This window comes from Notamacropus eugenii, chromosome 6 (assembly GCF_028372415.1).
Source record: "Notamacropus eugenii isolate mMacEug1 chromosome 6, mMacEug1.pri_v2, whole genome shotgun sequence".
NCBI lineage: Eukaryota > Metazoa > Chordata > Mammalia > Diprotodontia > Macropodidae > Notamacropus > Notamacropus eugenii.
The window spans coordinates 60,531,411-60,543,716 of record NC_092877.1 but is presented as its reverse complement, the minus strand read 5'-3'; the positions used below and the strand labels follow the sequence as shown (position 1 = coordinate 60,543,716).

The 12,306-nt window shown below is 38.4% G+C and overlaps 1 protein-coding gene across 4 annotated transcripts in view; it reads right to left on the bottom strand.

Annotated features, from left to right (window-relative positions):
• EVC2 (EvC ciliary complex subunit 2) overlaps positions 1-12,306 on the bottom strand; it is a 188,432-nt gene that overhangs the window by 100,674 nt on the left and 75,452 nt on the right. For 3 of the 4 annotated variants that reach the window (XM_072620198.1, XM_072620199.1, XM_072620201.1), the window contains 2 exons: positions 5,395-5,719; positions 469-708 (listed from right to left, as the gene is read on the bottom strand). In XM_072620198.1, the coding sequence (XP_072476299.1) occupies positions 469-708; positions 5,395-5,719 (565 nt within the window). The remainder of the gene's footprint in view (positions 1-468; positions 709-5,394; positions 5,720-12,306) is intronic. The other variant, XM_072620200.1, reaches the window with a different exon arrangement.

The window sequence follows — 12,306 nt, the reverse complement described above, 5'->3', positions numbered from 1 at the left end:
ATTGACTGAGCTTGGGCATTCAGAACTGCACTGGGTCAAGCTTATAGTCTATCTATATCAATCCAGCAAAAATATGGTGAACCTTTTGAAAATAAGGGCCCCAGGCTGCCTAAGGAAGGATGAACCAACCCAGTTAAAAATGGAGAAGGTTAAAGCTTCTGTGCTGATCACTGAGAGAGAGGAAGAAAGAAAGAAAAAGAAAGAGAGAAAAAGAAAAAGGAGGGGAGAGAGAAAGAATAAGAGGAGAAGAGCAAAAAGGGGAAAAATAGAGGAAGGGGAAAGAAAAGGGGAACCATTGAAGGGAGAAAGAAGTTAAGAGCTTAGGGACAAGGATAGAGGGCAGTTCTATAGTAATCAACAACAACAAAAGTGATAAATATAAGGAAGGTCTCCTTGAACAATGAAATTTAAAGAAACATTTTTGAAAACTGTTCTACCATCAGGATGAATAACTTTTCATGACATTACCTGTATTTTAGAATAATCTTGAAGGAGCATTTTAGCAGCCTCTAACTTTAGGTCTCCCTTTAGGACGGCACTTTTTATCTGTGTAAAAAAGATGTTGTGTAACTCATTTCTTTGGAAAATTGCCAGTTCTCTACACGCTTTTGCAAAATCTTCCTCACGTTTGAGCAAAAGAGACTTCCTCAAATGGTCCTGCTCTTGTCGATGTAGATTATGCAGCAAGTTTCTATACTCTAAAGCAGACTGTTGAAAGAAGAAAAGAAATGTCTATTTCATGTCTGACATATCTAAAATACATCTTTTCACCAATGGACAATAAGAAAACTGCTAATTACTAGGAAATACTGTCAAAACATGTCTTTATGTGTTTTCACCATAAGAGAGCCTTTTGAAAAATATAAGCAGAGTGATATAGTGGCAAGAGTCCTAAATATATTGTTTCAGGAGGGATGTGAATATGTGTTTTCATGCTTCCTATGAACAAATCACCTCATATCTCTGGATATCTGTAAAATAATAGGACTGGTCTAGGTCAATGGTAAAAATCCCTATAAACTCTAAATCTTGAAGTCTCTCACAATTCTTGTTTCTCTTCTAAATCATTCAGAATATCCTGTTGTGGTTCTATGCTGTCTTAGGAATCCACAGCGACCTCTGCCTCCTCCTGTGTTAATTAATTTTCTTTTGTCTTACAGTATTCATAGATGCCTTGCTTAGCTCATCTGAAGGTCCTTTCCCTTCTGTTGCTGATATCTTCCTTGTTCATTATGCTCAAAGACTTTAACTGAGTCTTCTTCCTCCTGAGATGTTTGGCAATTTCAATCTTTTCCCCCTTACAATACTTTTATATTGCTCATTTCTTGACTCCTTCCCCTTCAATAGCTGTTTCCCTAGCGGGTGGACCTCAAAACAGCTCCTTCTAAGCTTTGCAATTAGCATATCACTGGTCTCAGTCTCTAGGGGATACAGAACTGGCCCCCAAATGGATGCATGACTCCTTCACCCAGATTTAAGAGTAGTGACATACAAACATATGCTAGCATCTTCTTGTTCTATTTCCCTCTTTTCCTCAGTTCTCTTGCTGAACTTATCTTCAGCATAGCCTGCTGCTGTTCCTGCCAAAGCTAGCTTATGGCTTTTGGTTTTCTGTCACTGGGAGGGACTGGTGTTGCTGGTAGTACACAGAACTGAATTCTTTTTCAAGCTTGTGAGTTGATTTGTGCAACCCTATCAGGCCATGGAGGCTGGTGGAGGAGGAACTGCAAGTGGCTGTATTAGGGATTGGGAATTAGACTTCTCTGCTCTTAGTTCATCAGATTTTTAGCTCATTAGAATTCTAGGAGTCCCAGATGATGGAGACAGGTAAAACTAATTTATCTCTTATGTATAATTCCTATTTTGGAAAAGTTTGAGTCGTGATAATTAGAGAAAATGTTTAATCCTCCATCTTTTCCAATATGTCACACACATATAGTCACACACATATATACATAAATGTGTGTATGTATGTATAGTATATATAATATATTATACATATACATATGTACACATACATATAAATATACACACATACATACATATATATGTTCACAGTGGAGATTCACAGTTTCATATATAGTTCCTTTGGTCCTCTTTTCCTATTTTTCTTTGTATGGGGGTGGTATTTACATTTGTTGACTGTTGTCAAGTTCAGTAATGTATTTTTTTAAATGCCTGGAAACCTTGGAGAGAACAGTTGAGAAGAGTGGTGTTTTTGGAAGTCATATTGCAAAAAGGTTGAACATGGTAAAGAGTAGGAGCTGTGAATGCAAAGACTTTTGGAGTTTAACAGTCAAACAGAAGAAAGCTATATGGGGATAACATTAAGAGAGAGCAAGGTCAAAGGAAGGTTGTTTTTTGTTGTTCTGTTTTAAGGACACAGCAGAGCTGAGCATTTTTGTATGCAGAGTAAGGCACACTTTGTCTTCATGGGAATTAGGAGTTCACTGTCTAATAGTAGAGTTGAGAGATATTCACAGACCTGAAATTCAAAGATCATCCTGGAAAAAGGATGTGGGAAAGCTTTGAGAGACAGAAAGAGAGACAGAGACAGAGAAAGAGAGACTGACAGAGATGACATTTGAGCTACATCTTGCATGTCGGGTAAGAATTCACTAAGCACCTGGGGTTGACATGTCAGTTTGGATGCAGTTTAGAAGAGCGCAAGGAGTCCCATTTAGCCAGAGTTTTAAAAGCGAGAAGGGGAACAGAGGGAGAGAGTTAGAAAATGGGATGAGCCTGGGGTCAAATTGTTGAATGACTAAATACAAACTTTCCTAAATTCTATTTCATAATACATGGTCTCTATCACCCCTGCCTTCTTTTCATTCTACACAAAACAGGTATGCAGCATCAACAGCACATTCGACAGATAGACCACCTATAAGCAATGAGAAAACAACTCAGGATTCAATGATGATGGACACGAGTTATCCCATCAAAGTCATCTCCTTAGCTGATGTAATCAAATGTGACAAGCATGAGGCATTCATTTTTAGGTTATTAGGAATTAAATATGGGGGAAAATATGAAGCTATTAAGCTCACCAATGAGGTAATATTGCAAGTTTAATTGGTTCCAAAATAACCTTTCATATGCTTGTGTGGAACAATATTTATGCCAGAGACTAAGTAACCAAACAGTATCTAAACCAGGGGTGGGGAACCTGCAGCCTCGAGGCTACATGTGGCCCTCCAGGTCCTTAAGTGCAACCCTTCAACAGAATCCAAACTTCACAGAACAAATCCCCTTAATAAAAGGATTGGTTCTATAAAACTTGGACTCAGTCAAAAGGCCGTACCCAAGGACCTAGAAGGCCACATGTGGCTTTGAGGTCACAGGTTCCGCACTTCTGGCTAAGCTTTACCACTTACCACTGTGATTTTGGGCAAGCTCTTTACCCACCCTCAGCTTATGCATCTGTAAAATGGGGAAAATACTTTTATTATCTACTTCACAAAATTGTGATGAGGAAAGCAAGTAAACTCTAAATCACTATAGGAATACAAGCTATTAATTTTATGTTAGCTATGATTATCATTATCCTTGTTGTAGTTGCACGTTAGTGAAGTATTCTGTAGTATAATGGAAAAAGCCCTGGATCTGAAGTCAAAATGTCTGCTTCTGTTTACTTTCATCCTTCGTAAAATGAAGGCGTTGAACTAGCTGAGGTCTCTTCTTGCTTTAAATCCTAGAATCCTATGATCTTCACCCACAATCCCCCCCAAACTCTTTTCTTTTGATTGTTTAATCATTTCAACTGTGTCTGACTCTTCATGATCCCATTTGGGGTTTCTTGGCAAAGATACTGGAGTGGTTTGCCATTTCCTTCTCTAGCTCATTTCACAGATGTGGAAATTGAGGAAAACAAGGTTAAGTGACTTGCCCAGGGTTACACAGCTAATAAATGTCTAAGGCCAGCTTTGGAAAATGAGTTTCCTGACTCCTTGCCTGGTGCCCTATCCACTGCGCCACCCAGCTACTCTTGTCTTGCCTTAGATAATTACTCACCGTGTGGTGCTGAGCAGGCAACTTAACCTCTCTCATCCTCAGTTTCCTCATCTGTAAAATGAGGTAGTTGTACTCAGCTTCACTCAGGGTCCCTTTGAGCTGTAAATCTGTGATGGTATGTCTTATTCTTTCCATTTTAACTTAAAGCCATACCTCCTCCATGAAACTGATCTCTCTACTTCCATTTTTTCCATCACTCTTATGTGGAACATTAAAACTTTTAGTGTGCATCACTTAATTGAACTCTTATGTGTTAATATTTTCTCTTCAACTAGATGGTAACCTCCTTGAGGGAAATGACCATACCTAATACTTCTTTGGAATCTCTCCCATGTCTGGGCACAAAATATGTATTCCATAAGTGCTCTGCAAATGAAACAATTTCTGAGAATATGGAGGTATGGTAATGGCCGCTCTCATGTCCATGGTGTCTTAAAGTTTCTAAAGCACATTCCTTGCTATGACTTTATGAAGTCTAGGTGCGGATATTATTAATCTCCTTCGTATGCAGAAGAAAACCAAGGCTCACAGAAGTAAGGCAATTTGCCCATAATTAATATAGCCATGATTTAATTCTAGGTCTCCAGAAGTCCTGTGTTCTTTCATGCCCTATTCTATGGCCCTCTCCTAGTCAACCACCATACTGCCCTGAAGAAACTTTCTCCCAGGGACCTTGTTCTCCTGACAGGTGACTACCTCTTCTACAACCCCATCCCAGGGCTTTACTCCCTATTATCTGATCATCTTCTTGCCATCTTTGTCATTTCCTCCCCACATCCTCCAATTCTGAAACTATGAAAAAGGATCAAAGGAGTTCTGCCATTTTCCCAGACATCTCTGTATATTTCTGGAACAAAATGCTTTTCGTTGTTTACCACTCCCCTTTGTGATTTGTCTCCTCCATTAGGATCTAAACTCCAGAAGGGCAAAGGCTATTCGTGCTTTTCTTTTTGTATTTTCAGTGCTTATTAAGTAATTTTTTTCCATTCATTCATTCTATCACAAGAGAATTTTCATAATTTTCATAGTCAGGATATTAAAGTCTCCAACAAAAATTACAGTTCATCTCAGGCAATCATAGAACAGTACTGGCAAAGAGTAAAAAAAATACTCTTTATTTTTTGAAAGTTTGTCAGATACAGGTAGTAACATCTATATGGCAAGATTACACTGCTGAAAATAATTTTGGCCAAAAAACCCCCGACTTTTTCTTGTATAGTCAGAGACAGAGAGAGGCAGAAAGACAGAGAGACAGGGAGAGAGGAGAGAGAGAGAGAGAAAAAGAAAGAGACAGATGGGAAGAGACAGAGAGACAGAGGGGGAGAGAGGGAGGGAGAGGGAGCATTTCCTGTGAAGTCTTCACTTTCCAGGCTGACTTACTCTCTCACTGACACGCTTCAGCAGCTCCTCAGCTTCCTCCATGGCCACCATCTCCCTCTGACACTGAGCCTCTGTCTTCTTCCTCATCTCCAGGTTGCACTCCGCAGTCAGAGCAACCATCTTCCGATCATACTCTTCTTGTACTTCAGTCTCCATTATGAGAAACTGCTTTTTGAAAACTGAACTGATCCTTTTCTCCATGTGGGGTGAGAGGTTGCCACTGAGAATCATGTTTTTCAATAACACGCCAATTATGTCTTTACTAATCTGCATCCGACAGGCCTGCAAATCTGCATCTGCTCGAGTCAGGGTCGCTATCTCCATGCTGGGGAATGGAAAGAGAAGGGTTTAGACTCTGGATTATATGTGATTTCCATTAGAGATTGAAGATAGCTTTAAGCCTTGCCATTTGCATTAGTAGGCAGCAAGAATTAGCTTAGAATCCAACCTTAGGTCAACGACCATTTACTAAGTCCTTACAAGGTGCAAGGAACTTGGCTAAGTGCAAGGGGAAATATAAAGAAATGTAAGATATGCTCTCTGCCCTTAAGATGGTTACTATGCATCTAGAAGGATAAAAATATACTTTCAAACAATACAAAATTTAAATGACAGTTCAAGAGAACCTTTGAAGAGGTGTGCTATGGTAGTCATAATACCAGCTAGCACTTATATATCACTTGAAAGTTTGTAAAGATATATATCATATATATATATACATACATATACATACACACATATATGTTTTCTCAGTTGATCTTCATTGCTCAATCACCCGTCCAGTGAGGTAGAGGCGATTTTTATCCACATTTCACAGATAAGTAAAATTCATTGATTCTTGAGTCAGAGAACACAGGCTCATATACCACCTTACTTACTATATGCGTTATTTTGGTCAAATAAATTCCTGGAGCCTCAATTTATTTATCTTTAAAATTAGGACATTTATACTAAATGATTTCTGAGGTCCCTTCCAGAATAAGAGCTATGATCATATAATTCCAGGAGATGCGAAGGCAATTCAGTTCACTTCAGTTCTTGACAAATGAGAGGCATAACCAACAATCACAGACTATCAGAGGTGGATCACTTGCTCCAACCCTCTCATTTGGTATGTAAAGAAAACTGAGGCCCAGGGAAGAAAAGATCTTTGCCTAACATCGTGCAGTGAGTTACTATCCAATCATATTGGTGGGTAGATCTATGGGGTTTGATAGACCTTATACTTTTAAGATTCAAATATTAAATTTGGTCAAAGGAGAAATCTCGCCCAGGCATTCTCCCCTAGACCTACAGGATTAGCTAGGTCCTACTTCCAGGAGTTCACTTGGCTGACTGATTTACCTTGTCCTAACAGAATTATTCTACTAGAATATCACCAATTCTGTTAACATATTGGCAAGATATAATTTTCAAAAGGATCTCTTGCATGCTAATTACTAGAGCCTTCGTGAAGGCTATTACAATACTCCACTGTGGATGGACTGAGAAAACCAGCAGTTACTGGTACGTTGGGTATCTGCCTTGCAACCAATCAATCCAAAGGGCAACGTGTCTCCAGCAACATGAATTTGAGAGTGAAATAGGAATCACAATTGAAGAGTTTCTGAAAAAAACCACTGGCCTGACAGTCTTACACCACAGCATGAATAGTTTCTTTATATTGATAGCTTCCCTTCGATATATGATTGAGAGTATATGTGCATTATACACACACAATATCACTCATGACATAAACATCTAGTACTATCTATGTTATATGTTTTGGGATAGCTAGGTGGTAGAGCAGATAGAGTACCAGGTCTGGAGTCTGGAACACTTGAGTTCAAATCTGGTTTCAGACACTTACTAGCTGTGTGATCCTGGGCAAGTCACTTAATCCTATTTGCCTCAATTTTCTCATCTGTAAAATGAGCTGAAGAAGGAAGTGGCAAACCACTCCAGCACCTTTGTCAAGAAACCCCCAAATAGGGTCACAAAGAGTCAGATACAGCTGAAACAAAATGAAACAATCAGTGTATTATATACACCAATCTCTAAGACTGTCAGCAAAAGACCAGATGCTGAACTACATGATGGAGGGAATTTTCCATATTGATGAAATCACAGACTTGAGCCAAATAAACATGTATGACTATGCATGTAGGTATGTGTGTATATATGTACCCATATGCATATAGGGGTATGTGTGTATATATGTACCCATATGCATATAGGGGTATGTGTGTATATATGTACCTGCATATGTACACACATGTTCTCCACTTACTAATATAGGTTAGCAGTACAGTAAACATAATATACTATTCATGCATACAAATGCCTAAATCTTTACATGCGGTATACCTGTGTCTATATGTATTTATATATATATGTGTGTGTGTGTGTATACACATATATATGTATATATATATCTATATACATAAAATTCTATGCATCATATGTACAAAAGTGATTTGTAAACCTTAACACCCCATGGAATTTGGAGCTGCTGTTATTGGTATTTCAAATTTTTCCTAGCTGCTTCATTAGTCGAGTATTTATTGAGTACATATTTTTCTATATCTACATGCAGTAGTCAGGAGAGGCATCAGTTTTCCCAAGAACATACTCTTGGACTCTCACCCTGCACTGAAATTGCCCCAAACACCTGGTAGCTAAATGTAGGGTTCTGACCATGGGACTTTAAACAGTAGCACCTAGGGCTGTTAGGATTTGAGCAGACTGGCTGCTATGCTCTCATAGACAAGGGTGCACGTACTGCTGTGTTATGGTACTGTGGAGCATTCTCCTGGGAAGGAACCAGCTTGAGTTAAGGTCAACTGACCTGAAACTCAGGTGTGGATTCTTAGGGCTAAATAAGGGCTGCCTCATGGATTAGGCTTGTGGCCTCCTTACACTGCAATTCAGTAACTCCACGGAACCTGCTAGTAGGCTGCATTTACCTGAGGCAGGAATGTATTAATGAGCAAACCATGATAGGAAAAGGAGAAGGGATGTAGGGGCCCCTTGTATCTCTCTTGGTGAAATTATTGTCTGCTGGAATTCTCAAGCTCCAAACAGGATTTACCAGAAAAAGGAATTTACCAGTACTACCAGAAAAAGGAATCTTTCCTCCTAGGACATTTGGTATGGATAGTTTCTTTTTTTCAGTTCTGCTATGGATAACCCTACTATCACAGATCTTACTCTCTAACTATATACATATATATGTATATATACATATATATATATTGTTCACTGCAGTTTCACAGTGGGTCTGTGTCCTCCTCCCAATTAGATTTTTAGCCCCTCACGGGTATAGATTATATCCCAGGTTATTTTTGTTTTTTTTCCAAAATGCTGATGAAGCACTAAGTATTTAAGTAGAGATAAAATTTACTTTCAGAAAGGAACAGCTATTAGCCCAAACACTCCAAAAGAAAGGAAGGAGTTCCAAGAAGCCAACAAAAGTGTTGGACTGAATGTTAATGGTTTCAAATGCCATTGTTAATCTGCCTAATTTACTAATGAAGGGAAGTATAGAAAAACCAGTATGTGTGTGTGTGTGCAGGCACATACATGTGCACGTGTGTTACTGCTGGAAGGGACCATAGGGGGTAATCTAGTTTGATTCCTTCATCCTAGAAATGAGAAAGTGCAGCCAAGAGATGTGAAGTTCCTTATTCAGTCACATAGATAGTATGTAAGAAAGCCAGACCCTTATCCCTGGTTGCCAGATTTCAGGTTAAGGGTCTCTGTTTTATCATGCTTCCTCCTTAACATGGGAATGAATTCAAATTTTTAAAATATGGGAATGTGCTCAATTGGTAGCAATGTAGCACATTTAATGAAATAGAAAACATTTCCCTCAAAATATTATAACAAAAGAATATTTTTCACAAAAAAAAAAACTATGACTGTGGAAATAGATTACTTCATATTTTTACAAAATAAGCCTGCTTTGTAAAGTTCTCCATTTCAGATCAAGTACTCTTTGTACTCTACTTTGTACTATAGTTACCTGAGAGCATATTTTGGACAACTACAAGTTTACTGGGAGTCAACAGTGTGACCCAGTCTACAAAAAATGTTGAAAGGAACCTAGGGATAGGAGACAGAATTTATACATTAATATGAGCATAGCATCTATAGCAAATTAGAAACTTGGAAAGACAGTATGGTATAGCGGTTAGACTCCCCTAGATTTGGAGTGAGGAGGACCTCAGTTTGAATCCTTCCTCAGACACTTGGTAGTACGCCTCTGGGCAAGTCTAGTAAGTGGCCTGTGCCTCAGTTTCCCCATTTGTGAAGTGGGAAGGTTGAAACCAATCAATGATTTCCAAGGTCCCTTCCCATTCCAATGCCAAGAAAATATGATTCTGTGACTAGTCTCACTATATTCTATCTGCATCTAAGTACATATGGAGAGTAGTATGTACCTCTGCACGACACATTTAAGGAAGGATATTAACATCAGAAGGCATGCCCACAGAAGGACAATCAGGATAATAAGGGGCTTTGACACTAGGCCATAATACAGCTGATTGAGGACATAGGATAAGGAAGAGAACATGGCAGCTATATTCTGGGGAGGCAATGCTGTGTAAGGGGTAGGGCAATGTACTTGGAATAAGGAGGACCTTTGTGAAAATCTGACAACACACATTAAATGTGTGACCCTGGGCACTTCTCTGTTCCTTGGTTTCCTCATTGTAAAATGAGGAAGCTGGAGTTGATGGTTTCTAAGATGCCTTTTAGCTCTCAATCTATGATCTTATGACCCTCTAAGTATTTACTGGGCTATGGTATGGAAAGAAAATTAAATAAAAGCAGTGGGTTAAAGTGAGAGGGAGGGAGGTTTCAGTCAAATGTAAGTAGCAAAACAATAACAAAATATCTCCTACAGTTAGGATTGCTCTAAAAGTAGAACAGGCTACCTCAAGAAGTATTGGGTTCTCCATCACTGGAGTTTTTCAAACAAAGTCTGGTTAATTTAGCTCTCCACCTTGTAATCCCTGACCTGGATAAACTAAGCTACTCACTATCAGCTGATTACGTTCCAGAAACAACTTTTGTTTCTGCCCTTTTTCATTGCTTAGAATTTCCAATTTCTGCCTCTTGACAAACTTAAAATTCTAGCAGAATCCCATTTTCTTTTTTCTCTTAGCTCATCACCCTTTGGACTACTGCATTTATCACAGTGTAAACTGTGTGGGTTCTTTTTGTTTTTTTTCATTTTGGACTTCTTTTTCTGCCTTTATCTTATTTTAATTTTCACCAGTGCATCTGGCTCTTTTCTATTAAATTACAATATCCTTGAGGACAGGAACTTTGTATTATCTTTCTGTCTCTCCCAACACAGTGCATTACCAACAGCTAGGCATAACCAGCGGGACCTTAATAAACATTTATTGACCAGATGAACAGTCCCTCCAGTTGAATTATACCTCCTTTTATGAATGAACTGTGAAATCTCTCTCTCTCCCTCCCTCCCTTTCTCTTTCTCTCTCCCTCTCTTCCTTCCCTCCCATTAAAAAAACACCCTTGCTGAAAACACCCTAAATATGATGAATATTTTGATTAGCTACTGACTATAAAAAGAGGAATTAATGTCTTCATCATCACCTCTGGCTACTGAAAACTCATCAAGTTTTCACATTGAAGTTCAGCAAGTGTCTGGAGAGAAAATAGGATAAGATTGTCTACAAAGTAGAATGAATGTTTTCTTGAATGGGGAAGAACATTGGTTTATCAATGAAGAAGTTAATTAATTCCAAAGGAAAACTCAAATAGCTATTACATTGTTACAATATAAATATATCTGCTTCCAATTTGGCTGCTGTAAGTGTAGCAGACCCATAAATATGAAATCAATATTAGTGAAATTGATTTGTGTGCTCCTTCCCTCCAAACCAATTTGCATGGAAAGATAATATGGTTCAGTTTCTACACATCCTACAATCATTTTCACAAGCTATGGATTTTAAGTGATTGACAACAAAGTCTTAGGTAAAATAATTCCTTTTTTTTTTGCATCTCCAATGATGCAAAGGACAGAATTAAGTCAAAATGAAAAAGTGTCCATCCAAGTGGAAGAAATTTCATTGATGGCAAACTGTAACGTTAATAATAAAGGCACAAACCCAAATCTTTTCAAGTAGTTTTTATGTTTTTAAATACATTTTGGAATGCTAAAGTAAGGGAGATACGATGAACTGAGGTAAATGTCCATTTTTCATAGGCACTATTTACTTGATAGGTGGAGTACATAGGATCTGGCTAGCCTTGGAGTCAAAGGAGATATATTCAAGTTCTGCCTTTAATAGTAGGATCATAGATTTAGAGCTGTGGCAGGTAGGTGGCACCATAGTGCACAGAACACTGAACCTGGAGTCAGGAAGACTCGTCTCCATGAGTTCAAATCTGGCCTCTGACACTTACTAGTTGTGTGACCTTGAACAAGTCACTTAACCCTGTTTGCCTCAGTTCCTTCATCTGTAAAATGGACTGGAGAAGGATACGGCAAACCACTCCACTCTTTGCCAAGAAGCCCCAAATGGGGTCACATAGAGTCAGATATGACGGAAATGAATTACAAGATTTAGATCTAGAAAAGGCCTTAAAAGTCATCATATCTAACTTACTCATTTTCCAAATAAAGAAACTAAGGTAAAGAGAGGTTAAGTGACTTTCCAAGGGTCACACAGTAGTTGATTTAGGATTCTCATTCAGTTCTTCTCATTCTACATTCATTTTTCCATCTATTACACTATAAAGTTGTGAAATAAAACATGAAATTGCAGCTCCTTTGCAAAAATAAAACAAAATCCAAACAATTTGGGTGTGAAATAAATATTTGTAAGGTTTTCTTAGTAGCTCTTTCTTTGGAATATTCAAAATATTTAAGAGGTGAAGAGTACATCTAATGCA